This window comes from Nerophis lumbriciformis, linkage group LG08 (genome assembly GCF_033978685.3).
Source record: "Nerophis lumbriciformis linkage group LG08, RoL_Nlum_v2.1, whole genome shotgun sequence".
Taxonomy (NCBI): Eukaryota; Metazoa; Chordata; class Actinopteri; order Syngnathiformes; family Syngnathidae; genus Nerophis; species Nerophis lumbriciformis.
Window position 1 is genome coordinate 31,267,501 of NC_084555.2, and position 18,407 is coordinate 31,285,907.

The 18,407-nt window shown below is 39.9% G+C and overlaps 1 protein-coding gene across 3 annotated transcripts in view; it reads right to left on the reverse strand.

Annotated features, from left to right (window-relative positions):
• The window catches only part of arid1b (AT-rich interactive domain 1B), a 584,854-nt gene that overhangs the window by 78,563 nt on the left and 487,884 nt on the right, over positions 1–18,407 (reverse strand). For all 3 annotated transcript variants that reach the window (XM_061968668.2, XM_061968667.2, XM_061968666.2), the window contains one exon: positions 6,932–7,253. In XM_061968668.2, coding sequence (XP_061824652.2) covers positions 6,932–7,253 — 322 coding nt within the window. The remainder of the gene's footprint in view (positions 1–6,931; positions 7,254–18,407) is intronic.

An 18,407-nucleotide genomic window follows, 5' to 3' on the forward strand; every position in this document is an offset into this window, starting at 1 on the left:
TGGTTTACTTTTCTTTCTCTTTTTAGGTCTCGACTGTGCAGTAGTCAAAGCCTCATGCAAGCCATCATTTTGTCTGCTACATATGACACTTGGGGTACAGTGCTTGCTATCAAAATGTCAAGCTTTTTACTAGACGCGTGGAAATAGGGATAGTTGACAAATAGCTCATAGAAATGTCACACCCCTGAGAATGAACTCTTCCACACACTTCAAAAGACTTTTATTGATAAAATGATGTAAGACAGGAAATCGTCCCAAATATTAGTAGTTCTAAATAATACTGAACAAACATATAAACGCAACACTTTTGTTTTTGCTCCCATTTTTCATGAGTTGAACTCAAAGATGTAAAACTTTTACTATTTACACAAAAGACCTATTAATCTCAAATATTGTTCACAAATCTGTCTAAATCTGTGTTAGTAAGCACTTCTTCTTTGCCAAGATAATCCATCCCACCTCACAGGTGTGGCATATCAAGACGCTGATTAAACAGCATGAATATTGCACAGGTGTGTTTAGGCTGCAAACAAAAAAGGCCACTCTGAAATGTGCAGTTTTGCTTTATTGGAGGTCTGGGGGGTCAGAAAAGTCGTCAGTATCTGGTGTGACCACCATTTGCCTCACACAGTGCAACACATCTCCTTCGCATAGAGTTGATCAGGTTGTTGATTGTGGCCTGTGGAATGTTGGTCCACTCCTCCTCAATGACTGTGCCAAGTTGCTGGATATTGGCAGGAACTGGAACACGCTGTCGTATACGCCAATCCACAGCATCCCAAACATGCTCAATGGGTGACATGTCCGGTGAGTATGCTGGCCATGCAAGAACTGGGATGTTTTCAGCCTCCAGGAATTGTGTACAGATCCTTAACATGGAGCCGTGCATTTGTCTCGGTTTTATGTTTGTTGTCCATAACATAACTCCACCCTCACCATGGGACACTCGATACATAACATTGTCAATTGCATCCCACACGACGCCACACATGCTGTCTGCCATCTGTCCTGAATAGTGAAAACCTGGATTCATCCGTGGAGAGAACACCTCTCCAACGTGCCAGACGCCATCAAATGTGAGCATTCGCCCACTCAAGTTGGTTACGACGACGAACTGCAGTCAGGTTGAGACCTCGATAAGGACGAAGAGCATGCAGATGAGCTTCCCTGATAGACGGTTTCTCCCAGTTTGTGCAGAAATTATTTGGCTATGCAAACCAATTGTTGCAGCAACTGTCCGGGTGGCTGGTCTCAGACGATCATGGAGGTGCACATGCTGGATGTGGAGGTCCTGGGCTGGTGTCGTTACACATGGTCTGCGGCTGTGAGGCCGGTTGAATGTACTGCCAAATTCTCTGAAACGCCTTTGGAGACGGCTTATGGTAGAAAAATTAACATTCAATTCACAGGTAACAGCTCTGGTGGATATTCCTGCAGTCAGCATGCCAACTGCACGCTCCCTCAAAACTTGCGACATCTATGGCATTGTGTTGAGTGATAAAATTGCACATTTCAGAGTGGCCTTTTATTGCGGGCACCCTAAGGCACACCTTTGCAATAATCATGCTGTTTAATTAGTATCTTGATATGTCACACATGTGAGGTGGGATGGATTATCTTGGCAAAGAAGAAATGCTCACTAACACAGATTTAGGTAGATTTGTGAACAATATTTGAGAGGAATAGGTCTTTTGTGTATACAGCAAACGTTTTAGATCTTTGAGTTCAACTCATGAAAAATGGGAGCAAAAACAAAAAAACATTTTCAGTGTATTTGTATGCAGGCGATATCACTGACATGAAAGTATTGATGAAGCAAACCATTGTGTTTATTAAGTGTACAATCAAATTGCCCTTACTAATTTTCTTTAACGGTACAATTGTTTTTACACGCAACTAACGCCGTGTGTCATGTGTGACTGTCGGCCCACACTGTAAGAGCAGAAAAACGCACTGGCGCTGCAGTCACAAGCGAAAAAACAAACCAGGGGCAGAATTGGACGAAGAAAAGTGCACACCAAATGGCAAGGCTAAAAGCCCCGCAAGTGGGTCTCCCGACAAGACCACAGCCGCCAGCCGAATCATAGCCAGAACAATTTTTGTACGAAAAGCCGCCATTCAGAGAACCCCTCATCCCAAGACAGAAGCAGACCACGCAGGACAACCCACATGGAACAACTAAAACCAACATACTTTCCAAAAAAATGCTAAATGACTGTAACATGGGTGCTGGTGTTATCATATCTGAGTTATTGTGTGGAAATATGGGGAAATAACTAAAAAAGTAGGATTCATTCACTAACCATGTTACAAAAGAGGTCAATTAGAATAATACATAATAGTTATAGAAAATATTCAAAATCTTTATTTGATTAATCAAAAATATTGGATTTCAATGATTTGGTGAATTTGCAAACAGCTAAAATTATGTACAACGCAAACTATATCCTGCTACCCAAGAATGTACAACAATTCTTAAAGGCCAACTGAAACCCACTACTATCGACCACGCATTCTGATAGTTTATATATCAATGATGAAATCTTAACATTGCAACACATGCCAATACGGCCAGGTTAGCTTACTAAAGTGCAATTTTAAATTTTGCGCAAAATATCCTGCTGAAAACGTCTCGGTATGATGACGTCGGCGCGTGACGTCACGGATTGTAGAGGACATTTTGGGACAGCATGGTGGCCAGCTATTAAGTCGTCTGTTTTCATCGCAAAATTCCACAGTATTCTGGACATCTGTATTGGTGAATCTTTTGCAATTTGTTCAATGAACAATGGAGACAGCAAAGAAGAAAGCTGTAGGTGGGAAGCGGTGGGAAGCGGTGTATTGCGGCCGGCATGCAGCAACACAAACACAGCCGGTGTTTCATTGTTTACATTCCCGAAAGATGACAGTGTAGCTTTACCATTGGCCTGTGGAGAACTGGGACAACAGAGACTCTTACCAGGAGGACTTTGAGTTGGATACGCAGACACGGTACCGTGAGTACGCTGCCAAACATTTGATCGCTTGCCCGTACGTGCGTGGCGCTATGTGCATGTCACGTACGTAACTTTGGGGACTTTGGGGAAATATATGTGCTGTATGAACTTTGGGGAGGTGAACGGTACTTTGGGCTGTGGGATTGAGTGTGTTGTGCAGGTGTTTGAGTTGTATTGGCGGGTTATATGGACGGGAGGGGGGAGGTGTTTGTTATGCGAGATGACGGCGTGGTGCAGTGGAAGAGTGGCCGTGCGCAACCCGAGGGTCCCTGGTTCAATCCCCACCTCGTACCAACCTCGTCATGTCCGTTGTGTCCTGAGCAAGACACTTCACCCTTGCTCCTGATGGCTGCTGGTTAGCGCCTTGCATGGCAGCTCCCGCCATCAGTGTGTGAATGTGTGTGTGAATGGGTAAATGTGGAAGTAGTGTCAAAGCGCTTTGAGTACCTTGAAGGTAGAAAAGCGCTATACAAGTACAACCCATTTATCATTTATTTATCATATTAAATATAAGCCTGGTTGTGTTGTGGCTAATAGAGTATATATATGTCTTTTGTTTATTTACTGTTTTAGTCATTCACAGCTGAATATCTTGGTCCCACCCGCCTCTCACAGCATCTTCCCTATCTGAATCGCTCCCACTGCCCTCTAGTCCTTCACTCTCACTTTCCTCATCCATGAATCTTTCATCCTCGCTCAAATTAATGGGGAAATCGTCGCTTTCACGGACCGAATCGCTCTCGCTGCTGGTGGCCATGATTGTAAACAATATGCAGATGTGAGGAGCTCCACAACCTGTGACGTCACGCTACTCGTCTGCTACTTCCGGTACAGGCAAGGCTTTTTTATCAGCGACCAAAAGTTGCGAACTTTATCGTCGATGTTCTCTACTAAATCTTTTCAGCAACAATATGGCAATATCGCGAAATGATCAAGTATGACACATAGAATGGACCTGCTATCCCCGTTTAAATAAGAAAATCGCATTTCAGTCGGCCTTTAACAAAAGAGGAGAAATATAACCTTAGAGTAAAATGTAACTCATGCAGTTCACTATGATTATAAATCATTTTGAAGACCCTTTGTCAGCTATTATTCAATCCAATCCATTCCATCAGTAACACCCGCAGTACTATGCTAAAAATCCAATCCACGTTTTCACTGTTACCTTAGTAAAGTCGAGCCAGACCGCAGCAGCATTAAAGCTACGTTTAGTGCGTTCACAACACTGCAGAAGAGGAAGTCCAATTCAGATTTTTTTTTTTCAATTCTGATCTTCTTTTGTAGTCGTTCACATTACAAAAACAATGTGTCCAGACTCCAATGTGAATGCAAACTGACCTGAACTGTCCTGCAATGTTTACAGAAGTAAAGTCTGAAGTAGACATGTTTCAATTCTAGTCATCTCAGTACCGGCGTATTTGTGGCAATTTCAAGGATTCTGTGCAATCAAAGTCAACATTTTCTGAACCGTGGAGAAGATTATGAAAGAAGATGTCTCCCGCAGTTTTGGGGACATTTGCCTCGATGTTTGCTCTGAAGAGCGTGTTAGCGATCAGTGGTAGAACATTGATTGACGTGAGTTCCCTAAAAATATATTTTTGCCTGTTTCTGCTAATTTGTCAACAATTTATTTTGTAATTGTCTATTTTGGTGACTAATGATGACTCTTACGATAAGTGTAATCATTATGCGACCGGAGCACGGGAGAGTTCACACTGAAGTTGCATCATAATACTATCTGATTGATTTGTAATATAAATCTCAAAATAATAATGTCTATAATATTGCTCACAGAAAAATAACTTCCATACCGTATGATAAGCAAATCACACTACTACAGCTTTGCAGTGTAGGTGTGCCACTTAAACCTAATTCTTTCTTTCTTTCTTTAGTTTATTTCGAACATGAACACACTTATAGTATAATACATCACACAGTTTCATATCATTTCACTTTACATCATGTCCGAAAAGGTGTAGGAAGAAGCAAAGCTTATTTAATCCTACCCCTTTCCCACTTTAGAGCGTTTACAAATATATATAATCATTTACTGACCTTTTTATAATAAAATAACATCTGTGAATTAGTATATACAACAGTTTTGTAATATGTAATTAATTACCGTATTTTTCGGACTATAAGTCGCAGTTTTTTTCATAATTTGGCCGGGCTCCAGTGCGATTTATATATGTTTTTTTCCTTCTTTATTATGCATTTTCGGCAGGTGCAACTTATACTCCAGTGCGACTTATACTCCGAAAAATACGGTAATTCAGTCATTAACATACTGAGATGAAGAATATCTTATTTTCAATAAGGTTGAAAGTCATAATTCTTCTTCTTTGTACTTTGTAAGCACTATTCATTTAAACAACCTCTTAAACTGGATCATATCAGTACAATGTTTAACTTCTTTACTTAATCCATTCCATAATTTCATTCCACATACGGATATGCTAAAGGTTCTAAGTGTTGTACGTGCATACAAATGTTTTAAATTAGATTTTCCTCTAAGTTTATATTTCTCCTCTTTAGTTGAGAAGAATTGTTTTACATTCTTTGGTAGCAGGTTATAGTTTGCTTTGTACATCATTTTAGCTGTTTGCAATTTTACCAAATCACTGAACTATGATATTTTTGACTCAATAAATAAAGGGTTTGTATGTTCTCTGTATCCAACATTATGTATTATTCTAATTGATCTTTTTTGTAACACGGTTAGCGAATGTAGCGCACATTTGTAGTTATTTCCCCATATTTCTGCACAATAACTCAGATATGGTAACACTAGCGAGCAGTAGAGAATATGAAGTGATTTTTGGCCCAGGACGTATTTTGCTTTATTCATTAATTGATGTAGTTTAATAGCCTTAGTGTTATTTTAGAGCAGTGTTTTGGGGGCTCTGAAGACTGGATGCACTGACAAACTCACAGTCAACAAGGTGGAGTTCTATGGGTGTTTTTTATCTTCACTTTAATTGTTTTCTCCATAAATGGCAGGTTATTGTGATAGTCCATATCACCCATCTCTACTGGGTTGTGGGGCTTGAATTTGACACCTCTAGTCTAAATGTCTTAAATGACCATTACAGTAATAACAGGAAACTAACAGTATTGCTTTTCAATCAATGTTTACTTATATAGCCCCAAATCACGAATGTCTCAAAGGGCTGCACAAGCCACAACGACATCCTCGGCTCAGATCCCACATCAGGGCAAGGACAAATTCAACCCAATGGAATAACCATTTCAATTTCTTCAGTATTTTCTGTGGAAATTCTAATACAGTAACAACAAGTTGTATGCAAAACAATCTTGCAAGTGCAACAATTCCGGAGGTTGTGCACAGGTGGACATCCAGCCCCTGTTTTCCAGGCATCCATCCATCCATCCATTTTCTACCGCTTATTCCCTTCGGGGTGGCGGGGGGCTGCTGGAGCCTATCTCAGCTACAATCGGGCGGAAGGCGGGGTACACCCTGGACAAGCCGCCACCTCATCGCAGGGCCTGTATTTACAACAGAACCTCCTCTGTTTTCAGGTCAACTCTGTAGTGCTGTGCAAGTTCGTTTACTCTCCTATAATCTGTGCAACGTTTCCCTAATTGCAAGTTGCCTGCTAGATTTTCCATGCAACAACACTGTTCTTGTGTGTTTGGGCCATCTCATGCTTACTACAGATGACTAAAGCTTTCTTACACGTTCAATTTAGATGCATTCAGTGTTGTGTAATTCTAATAGAGTGCCAAAAAGTTTTGAGCGAAAAGAGCTTGCCAGTGTGAAACCAGGAACTTCCTGGGAGCTAAGCCCCCCGTGTTCTTCAAACCTAGTGACGCCCCTGATATTAGTATATCTTTGCCTTGGTCATTAGAGGTGAGCTTTTTGAAGACATATTCCATAAAGTCTACTTTGATCATAATGGTGCATCAAGTACCTGCTGTGTGTTGCATTGGCCGAGCCTGGCATGGTGGCTGCTGCTGCTTCCTGGTTCTTGCGGTTAGAAGAAGCTGAAGACGGAGGCCCCATTCCCGGTCTTGCTGGCTGAGGCATGCTGGGGGAGATGGGTGCCACGGTGGGGTACCCCCTATTGTGGTTGCTCGGTCCATGGTTGCGTCCTCCTGTGATGGGTTGACCAGGGCCTTGGCCATGCATGGGGCTGCTTGCGTTCATGGCCAGACTGTTGGCCATGCCTGGACCAGGACCACTGTAGCTGGTACTTGTCGTCCCACTGTAGTTGGCAGGCCGGGGGTAGTTCCCTGCAGGAGAAAGTGTACAGCAGTCAGCATTGAAATACAAACCCCGTTTCCATACGAGTTGGGAAATTGTGTTAGATGTAAATATAAACGGAATACAATGATTTGCAAATCATTTTCAACCCATATTCAGTTGAATATGCTACAAAGACAACATATTTGATGTTCAAACTGATAAACATTTTTTTTTTTTTGCAAATAATCATTAACTTTAGAATTTGATGCCAGCAACACGTGACAAAGAAGTTGGGAAAGGTGGCAATAAATACTGATAAAGTTGAGAAATGCTCATCAAACACTTATTTGGAACATCCCACAGGTGAACAGGCTAATTGGGAACAGGTGGGTGCCATGATTGGGTATAAAAGTAGATTCCATGAAATGCTCAGTCATTCACAAACAAGGATGGGGCGAGGGTCACCACTTTGTCAACAAATGTGTGAGCAAATTGTTGAACAGTTTAAGAAAAACATTTCTCAACCAGCTATTGCAAGGAATTTAGGGATTTCACCATCTACGGTCCGTAATATCATCAAAGGGCTCAGAGAATCTGGAGAACTCACTGCACGTACGCAGCTAAGCCCGTGACCTTCGATCCCTCAGGCTGTACTGCATCAACAAGCAACATCAGTGTGTAAAGGATATCACCACATGGGCTCAGGAACACTTCAGAAACCCACTGTCAGTAACTACAGTTGGTCGCTACATCTGTACGTGCAAGTTAAATCTCTCCTATGCAAGGCGAAAACCGTTTATCAACAACACCCAGAAACGCCGTCGGCTTCGGTGGGCCTGAGCTCATCTAAGATGGACTGATACAAAGTGGAAAAGTGTTCTGTGGTCTGACGAGTCCACATTTCAAATTGTTTTTGGAAACTGTGGACGTCGTGTCCTCCGGACCAAAGAGGAAAAGAATCATTCGGATTGTTATAGGCGCAAAGTGTAAAAGCCAGCATCTGTGATGGTATGGGGGTGTATTAGTGCCCAAGACATGGGTAACTTACACATCTGTGAAGGCGCCATTAATGCTGAAAGGTACATACAGGTTTTGGAACAACATATGTTGCCATCCAAGCAACATTACCATGGATGCCCTGCTTATTTCAGCAAGACAATGCCAAGCCACGTGTTACATCAACATAGCTTCAAAGTAAAATGTCACCCTGTCTGATGATGATGTGAGAGTGGCAGATGAGGTCCTCCAGGTGCTCAAAAGTGTTCCATCTCTACTGAGCACTGAAACTTCACCATCTGTGTCAATGATCCTGCCACTGAAAACAAGGATTCTACAATCCATGGCTCCAAGTGTGGAAGACAGCAGCATCACTCCAGATGTCAGGCTTTATTTCACTACCTATGTTTCAAGGAAGATGATGTTTCTTCTTATGTTGCACTTAAACTTGTTTTTTATTAATGGTCATTGGTCCAAGTTTAAAGAAAGGAGGAATGCCTTTTTATGTTGCACTGTTTTTCATTCATTATGTTAAAAGGAAAATAAAAATGTATGTCAAGTTGATCAACAGATTGTATTATTCTCCAGTGCAATAACAGTACTGAAATGAAGGCAAAAAGGGCATTAATGGGAGCTTTAAAAAAAAAAGAAGAAAAAAAGAAGTAACTAAATAGTTACTTTTCACAGTAACGCATTACTTTTGGTGTAAGTAACTGAGTTAGTAACTGAGTTACTTTTGAAATAAAGTAACTAGTAACTGTAACTAGTTACTGGTTTTCAGTAACTAACCCAACACTGCTGATTCTACAGAAGTTCTTCCCAAAAATTGCAATGGAAAATGCAATTTATTTAATTTTTTTTTAATTGCTGGAGAAAGTGAAAGCCGCACTAAAGTAGTGATTTTCCATCTGGGTCAAGCGGTAGAAAATGGATGGACGGATGGAATTATAACTGGGTAATTTGCTGAATAAAAAGTATTTAATGAAAATATATAAACACAAGTGTGAGAAAAGCATCTGACCATCATAGCATACAAAAATGTGCAAAATAGCCTGTATTCATCGCAACAAAATACACATATATTACTGCAAGGAAAACACTAAATATTATATCCCACCCTTCACATAAGGGTACAAAAATAACAACTTTTCCAATTAAAATCATTTATGCTAAAGGTGAGTAAACAATTACTATCGAAATTACACTTTGTATACCTGTCAGGACTTGGACTTTGGCGTGGTTTGTTTTCCCATGGTGCAAATGATTTGGACCGGACATGGACAAGGTAAATATATATTTAATTTTAACACTCAAAAAATTAATAAACAAAAGGCACGTACAAAGGCGGAAGTACAAAACTTGGCTATAAAAACAAAAACTCGCACAAAGGCAGAACTATGGACAAAAAACAAAAGACACAAACTGTGTCATTAATCAACAAAACTTACTTGCGATGACGTGAACAGGGCAGCATGGACTATGAGCATGAAACAGAGTGTCAGGAGTGTGTCAAGGGTGATGTCGCCAGGCTGACTGCCTGGCAACTACAGGCTTAAATAGTGATGACATGATTAGTGAAAACAGGTGCGTGACTCAAAATGTGAAAACGTGAGACAGGTGCGTGACATGACGATGTGAACCAGGTGAAACTAATGGTTACTATGGTGACAAAGGGAGTGAAGACAAGAACTAAAAAGTGTCCAAAAACCAAGCAAAACATAACTAAACAAAACATGATCACAGACATGACAATACCAGCTGTACACTGATTACAGCTGGTAAACAATGCTTACATTTTTTTATTATTTTCCAAACTTAATTTTTAATATTGTCCCTTGAAAAGATGTACTGCAATAAAAATGGTTGAAAGGTGCACTCACTTTTGTGAGATACTGTATTCAAGCATAGGCCTATTTAAGTTATTTTCAATATATTCTTTATTCATAAAGTGTAAATGTAGTGTATAAATATAAATACATATCGTACCAGGAAGACTTGGTAACTAACACCAGAGCAGTGACCAGAGGGGACTGCAACGTACAAAGATTATTCACTTGTTTTTTTTGTTATTATTTTTATTTTTATTTATTTATTTGTCCATGGTCTGTGCTTATGGTATGCTTGTAATGACTTGTGATTTATGTATTCTTTTGTATCATGACCTGTTGAATCTCTACTGTATTGACCTGCCTTAGGACAATGGATGAACATTTGCTATTGTGCTAAACTCCGACATATTTACATCTTTGTTGATGAATATGCATTGTCCTAATTCAAATAAATAAATTAATAAATAATAAGAGCGATCTATGTCGGTCATTTTTGTTGGTAAATGAGTGAAGGATGATTAATAAATGAGTGAATGAATGATTCTCTGTCAACGTAAACAAGGAAGTTAAGACATCGGGTGACACAGAGTGACATTCAATTGGTTAAACCAGCGGTTCTCAAACTTTTTTCACCAACTACCACCTCAGAAAATACTTTACTCTCCAAGTACTACCATAATAACCTGCATTAAAATAGTGTAGCGTCGTAGGCCTAAGTAATCATTAAAAACAAAGCAAAGGTTTTTTTTAACAAGCATATTTAATATTTTTGCCACTGTAACATTACACATAGTGTCACACTGTATTTGAATATAGGAAAATAAAACACTGTACTTTAATCAAGTACCACTAGATCAGTGGTTCTTAACCTTGTTGGAGGTACCGAATCCCAGCAGTTTCATATGCGCATTCACCGAACCCTTCTTTAGTGAAAAAATAAAAATAAAAAATTCAAATTCAAGACAAAGTTATATGTTTTTGGTAACACTTTAGTATGGGGAACATATTCTAAGTAACAAAGACTTAATTTAGAGTTATTTGGACACTAGGGGAACATATTCTCAGTAATAAAGACTTATTTTAGAGCTATTTGGTTAGGGTTAGGGGTTAGGGTTAGAGGGTTAGGGTTATAATAAGGCCATGCCGAATAAGGCATTAATAAGTACTTAATAATGACTAGTTTTGAGCCAAAATGTTACTAATTTGCATGTTAATAAGCAACTAATTAATGGTGAATATGTTTCCCATACTAAAGTGTTACCATGTTTTTTTACTGGTGCACAAAATGAACCGTGCATGAACGTCACCTTGTTCAAACAACAAAACCAACACAGTGCATAAACTCACAACAAATTACACACCTGCAAATCAGTGTGACTTCTGCTGTTGCCGTATCCGTAATACGGCGAAAGGGAGAAGTTTTTATTTACACGATGAGTCGGGTGTGTCTTGACTAAGGCTGAAACGATGCGTCGACGTAGTCGACGTCATCGGTTACGTAAATACGTCGACGCCGTTTTTGTGCGTCGACGCGTCGCATATCTACGTCACACTACCGTCATGGCGGAGCGCAAAGCAGACGATGCGAGCGGTGCGAGCGAGGGGAAAAAAGCACGCCAAAAGTCGTCAAAAGTGTGGGAGTATTTCAATAAACGGCCTAATAATGTTGTAGTGGCGAACAGCTGTCTCGTCAGCTGAAGCGTGAGCTCGCAACCGTGGCTGCTGAGCAACCAGCCAAACCCCACTTAATAAAATTATATTTTATCTTAGAGCACATCCGCATCCCTATTCACCTAGGCAACCCCAGGAAATGTATATAATTCGCCATTATTTCGGCCAGTCGGCTTATATGATCAGAAGCGATCAGTTTACGTTCACGCGCAGGTATAACGCGGCGCGCTCCCGTCTCATCTGCTGGTGCGCGAGCCCGGTAATTAGACCGCTGTGTCATATCAAGGAGTACAAAAGACGCCAGCGCAGAGTGGAGAAAGGTTTAGTTCGTTACAGAAAACCCAGAGTTGTGCCAAAAGTGTACCAAAACCAAAAGCTGAACGGACAGCCGGTAAGATTGCACTTTAGTTCTCTTTGTGGGTGTGGCGCACCTGTTGCGCTGGTGAGATGGGGGGGGGGGGGGGGGGGGGGGGGGGGGGGTTGTGTGTGCATGTAGCGTGCTTAGTCTGGAGGCTAAATACACACGGTGTTTTGTGTAACTGTTGTTTAGTAAGGAAGTGTTGATATTCTTTGCTTAGTTTGATAAATGTTGGAGCAGTTTGCTTCATCAGGAGGGTGAAGTCGCTCAACTTAAAGTGTTGGATTTAACTGTGTTGGATCATTGGCTGCTGGTGAGGGCATAGAAAAAGGGGCATTTTTCTACCAGTAGACAGCGTTTAAGATTGAGTGTTTCACTGCTAATTTAATAATATATTTATATTGAATATGGATTTTAAATATGTATCTAAAGAGGTGGTTAATTGGTTAGGTATTTATGTATTTGCATATTGGGTTTTCTGCTGCATTTATCTATTGTGTTTCTGGGTTTAAATGTATTTTATATGTATCTTGGTGCATTTATGTTGAGACAATTTATTTAAAATCTGTTTTAACTTAAAGGGAAAATATGTGTCCATTTTCTTGCACTTGTTTAATGGTTAAGAGTTTGATAGCCTAATTAATAATTGTAAATTATGGGATTGATAATTGATTGATTTTTTACAGCATGTTAATCTTGTGGTGTTTTGTCCTTAAAGGTTTTTCACCTACTAAAGAAGCTAAAGGCTACTAAAGACAGCTAATGACAGCTAAAGAAACTAAAGTCTACTAAAGTCTACTAACACTGCTAAAGACTGCTAAAAAGACTAAAGAAGAAAAAAGAAGCTGTTTCTTCGTTGGAAAAACTGTTGCAAACTAAAGGAAAATAAAAGGAAAAAGTAACTACGGTCTGGTCTTTTGAGTGAAATCCAGAAGCCACATTCAGCATTGGTACATCCCTTCAAGTGTGGGATAAGCACAGCAAAAAAAGCAAAACACTTGACAGTTGTATGCACACTGTGTCGAGCGGAAATGGCCTATCATAGCAGCACAACGGCTATGAACGAACATTTGAAAAAACCCCACCTGACAGCGTTCTTGCCATCACCATCAACTAGTCAATCGTCCGCGTGAGTATACGTTGTCATCATTACACAAAAACATGAATGTGTCATTTGTATCTGCGTTGTAAATTCATAAACTAAAACACCGTTTCGCTCTGAGAGGCGCATTTGGCGTGCCTGTTCAGTGCTTACAAAGACGCTAACGTTAATTAGTTGTGCAAATACCTTTTACAACATTAACAGTTAAATAAATGATAAATGGGTTGTACTTGTATAGCGCTTTTCTACCTTCAAGGTACTCAAAGCGCTTTGACACTACTTCCACATTTACCCATTCACACACACATTCACACACTGATGGCGGGAGCTGCCATGCAAGGCGCTAACCAGCAGCCATCAGGAGCAAGGGTGAAGTGTCTTGCTCAGGACACAACGGACATGACGAGGTTGGTACTAGGTGGGGATTGAACCAGGGACCCTCAGGTCGCGCACGGCCACTAATCCACTGCGCCACGCCGTCCCAGTTACATATACTATGTACAAACGAACAATTAACTTTCACTTTAATCATACTATCATTGTTGTGTTATTAAGCAAAATAAGCAATACTTTTACTTTTGTTGAAATGTTTACACTGTTACAGAATATTTCGTTTTGCACTTTTTTGTATTGGATGTTTATCTTTATTTTTGTACATTTTAAAGCAAAATAAGCAATACTTTTACTTTTGAAATGCTTATACTATTGCAGAATATTAAGATTTGCACTGGATGTTTACTTTTATATTTGCACATTAAAAAGCAAATAAGCTACTTTTAATTTTGTTAAATGTTAAAAGTTTTAAATGTTTACATTGTTACAGAATATTTTGTCATGTTGTTGTCAATGTTGACTGAGTGGCCATATTTTTTTTTTGTAAATAAGTCATGCCTTTTGAAAAAACTGGCCTAAATTTGTTTTTTCATCTTCATTTTAAATAAAAAAATAATCGGTAAAAGGAAAAATTATCTATAGATTAATCGAAAAAAATAATCTATAGATTAACCGATTAATCGAAAAAAATAATCTATAGATTAATCGATAGAAAAATAATCGTTAGCTGCAGCCTTAGTCTTGACCTCCCTGAGGCCGACTCACCGAACCCCTAGGGTTCGATCGAACCCAGGTTAAGAACCACTGCACTAGATGGAGCCTGTGTACATCTAGTGGTACGCATATTACAGTCTGAGAATCACTGGGTTAGACAGTTGTGTTGCAATTGAGTGCTGCTGGGAAAACATTTTATTGCAAAAATGGCGGCGATTGGCCAAAATGTCTAACCCTATTGATTTTCTTTAACTGTACACTTCTTTTGTTCATTTATTTATTGTTACATATTCCAAAACAAACTTGATGAATTAAAGCTGTCCAACTTCAATCAAACGACATGAAATGGCTGCACGTGGAAGCCATGGACTTTATTGCCAGAAATGGAGGATCTAGCTACCACCATAAGTGACACTTACAGCTTCATCATCTATCAAACTTGTCATCCTAGCAGAGGTGAGAATGAAACATGTAAAGACTCGAGCTAAATTCCGATTCACAAGTGTCCCAACCTCCACTGGGGGCCAGAAAATCATATCTTGGTGTGGGTGCGGTGACATTTTTTATAGCTGCAGGTTGCCGGTTGGCCCAGGGAACAATTGCTAAGCTTAAGGCTGACTTTGTGAAACACTAGAGAGGAGCTTTAATCTGCAGTAAATGCTTTCTTGCAGCCCTGGTGTGCTGCACGCCTGCCAAGCCAGAGGCTTTCCTAAGGCACACTTAAACCCCCTCCATTTTGGCTCTAACAGCGCAGTCTTGCTCCAGTACCAGCTGCAATAGGAGCTGACAGAAAATCACCAGGCTGTCAGAGACAATGTGTATGTACACCGAGTCACACTAAAACACAGTGAGTCCTGTACACACCCGCGCACACACACACACACACGCATGCATTACAAGTCACTCCGTAGCTGCTCGGCCATTTTTACCATCATCGTCCAACCCAGGACAAATCCCCTGCAATTGTGCATCCTCCATTATGATGGGGGTTTATTTATTTTGATTATGGGGCGCTGTAGTTGGCCCTCACCGCTTAATCTTCAGAGAATATGTCTGGAAAAGGGGATCAAGTCCCCTTAAAACCTGTAAGCTTTTCCACCAACAAGGAAAAGTTGAATGACAATATTCCACTCAGGGGAATGGAAAGCTTCTTTTTTTCTACATGACATAAGCCCGCAATCCAACAGGCAGAGAGAGCGAGAGGAAAGAAGACAGAGAGGGAAAAGTGCCTGCCCTCCAAACTACTGAGACAGGATTTATATTGAATCAAAATAAAAGTCTTCCCGCCACAGCCAGACGCTGTGGTCAAATTTGCCCAGGAATTGTAATAACAGCCACTATTGGAAACATGGGGTAAAGAACAAGCGGATTACTTTTGAGGAGGCTTTGAACGAGTGTGGCAGACACCTGTCCAGGCTATTGGGCGTGAAATTGGAGTGGTGAGGAAGGAAGGTGAGCTCTTCATGCACAGACACTGATTAATGCAACATACATGTTGACCTTTGCATACAGGAGTAAATTCAATTAATATATTTACCAAATATTCATCTATGAAATCTCTCTTTGAATGTTCTGAACTCCTGTTGCCTCTAAATCTGCAGTCAAGTCATGCTTTAATTGCTTTAATCAACACACTGATTCAACACAACCCACCAAATTCTGATAAACTGCCCATTCTTCCTAATATAAAGCTCTTAATTCATGTTTATATTTACTACAGTACTACTGTGCTTTAGTGAAGGGGGGTTTCTTACTACACTATAAACAATACAGACTATGTGGAAGTCCGATTTGTGCTCCTGCTTTTGTCACATATTTTCCACTTATTAAATGATATTAAATATAAAACACATCTTGGAAATAAGGGGGAAAAAAGTGTTGGTTGTAAAGCATTAGAACAGGGGTGTTCAAATGTTTTCCAGCAAGGGCCACGTACAGAATCATTGCGAGGCCACTTTGATACATTTTGTAAATTAAAGATACTAAAAGAATACAATGTAGGTCAATCATTATATGTGTGACGGCCCGGGTGCATTCTAATGCGCACTCATCTGTGCGCTCTAATGATTGCACCTCCAAGAGCGCGCCACTCCTGCAGGAGCTGCGCCGGTACACAGCTGCAATCAATCAGCACTCGGCGCACCTGTCATTGATGATCTTCCTGGGCTTCTTAAGCCAGTGCAGACCTGCGTTCCGGGCCAGAACGTAGTCATCTGTTCTTGTACAGTAAGCCGACTAATGACGCTCCTTGTGCATTCTCGCGTTTTCAGTGTCCTCCCGCTTGTATGCTCATTTGTCCACTGTCTTCTCCCTTGTGCCCGCAATATTTTCTTCGGTCGCCTTGGATTCGAGCTGTGTGTCTTGTTTCCTTGGACCCCCCCCCCCCGGGTCTCGACTGACTTCCCGGATCTCAACCCCCTCGCATGGACATAGACTCTGACATCTCTCTCTCGCCCTGGATCTTTTGCTTCTTGCTCAACACTACCGGTAACACTCAAAAGTTAATCATCCTCACATAGTCACACACCATACACACTTTGGATCTAGTCGTCCATTCTCTAGTTTGTATTAGTATTGTTTTTATATATATATATATATATATATATATATATATATATATATATATATATATATACAGACTATATATATATATATATATATATATATATATATAAACAGACTATATATATATATATATATATATATATATATATATATATATATATATATATATATATATATATATATATATATATATAATACATCATAGAGCTACTATTTTAGACATTTAGCCTGATTTACTAAAGGTACTATCAGTTTTGCACATGTTTTAGTACACGCAAAGCTGATCTACTAAACGTATGCAAAGTTAATTGTGTCTGTTAAGTGAGGAGAATAAGGCATGCAATCCATGTTGTGTCTCTGTCTTCTTTAATATGCAGAATATATGTTGATTATCAAAACAATAGTAGGAGGATAAGATGCAAATATACTGTATTATACAGCACGCGCAATGTGATTTATCAACATTCATCACCGTTTTGCGAGCACTATTTAGCGTTTATTTAGCAGGTCTGAAATGTATGTGCAAACTGACACAGTTACACACATGGCTGCAGGATTGATACTTGTGTGAGTGGCAACCTATTTGCATGGTCTGTCAAACATTTTAAATATTAGACATATCTATACAGCAACATTCTTTTATAGTTTTAAAGCTACAAGGTAAGTTAAGGGGCTGATTAAAACAAATTGAATTGATGCATTTTTTTAATGCAGTTTGTTTAATCATTGTAAATATATATTAACATATATGAAAAGAGGTAATTGAAGTATAAATTTTTTTGCGTCTTCAGAGCAACTACAGCACATACACACACGCACACAAAGTGGGTATTATTGTGGATGAACCAGACTGCTTCTAAAATGTCCATAAAAAGTGGTACATGTCTGCTGCTGTTTGACAGCAAAACGCCAAAAGGAGGATCATTATAACATGAATGTGCAGTAAATGATCCAGTGTTGCCGTGGTGAAAGCTGCGTAGTATACACAAAATCCTCATTTAAACAAGACAGTCTGCACCGGTTATGAATAACACGTGCAATGTTAGTAGATCGGACGCAACACGCCCACAAATAGTGCACATTATTTTATAGATTGCACACACTGTTTAACAGTGACGTGCAGTCAGGGGAGGCAGGTGAGGCGGGGCCTCACGTGCCATCATGGAAAGAAAAAAAATGTAAAAAGAAAAAAAAAAATTAAATTGTTATATGTATCCAGTGATTATACTATAAAGTTATTTTCCATTTAACTTCACCAGTTTTAGATTATTTTTATTCAAAATGGCTGAATTTTCACATTTGCCGTTCAAATACTGAGAAGAGACTTGCGGTGAGTCAGCAGCCAGTTGAGGCACGTCACTGAGTTGAGCCTCAACATGGATTGCGCAATGAATCGGCTAACTGCTGGCCTGCTGTGCAGTGAGACCGTATTGCTATATGAATTATATTATACATTTCCATAGTTTAGTTAGCTGAGGTATATAATGTACAGTGTATTTTGTCAACAACTGTATGTGTGTAACGTATTTCTGTGTGAGGCTCGCAGTAATCCCGCCTCCTGGTGGTAGAGGGCGCTAGTGATCCCAGAGATCGTTCTTGCGACTACTCGGCTGCAGAAGAAGTGACAACAAGC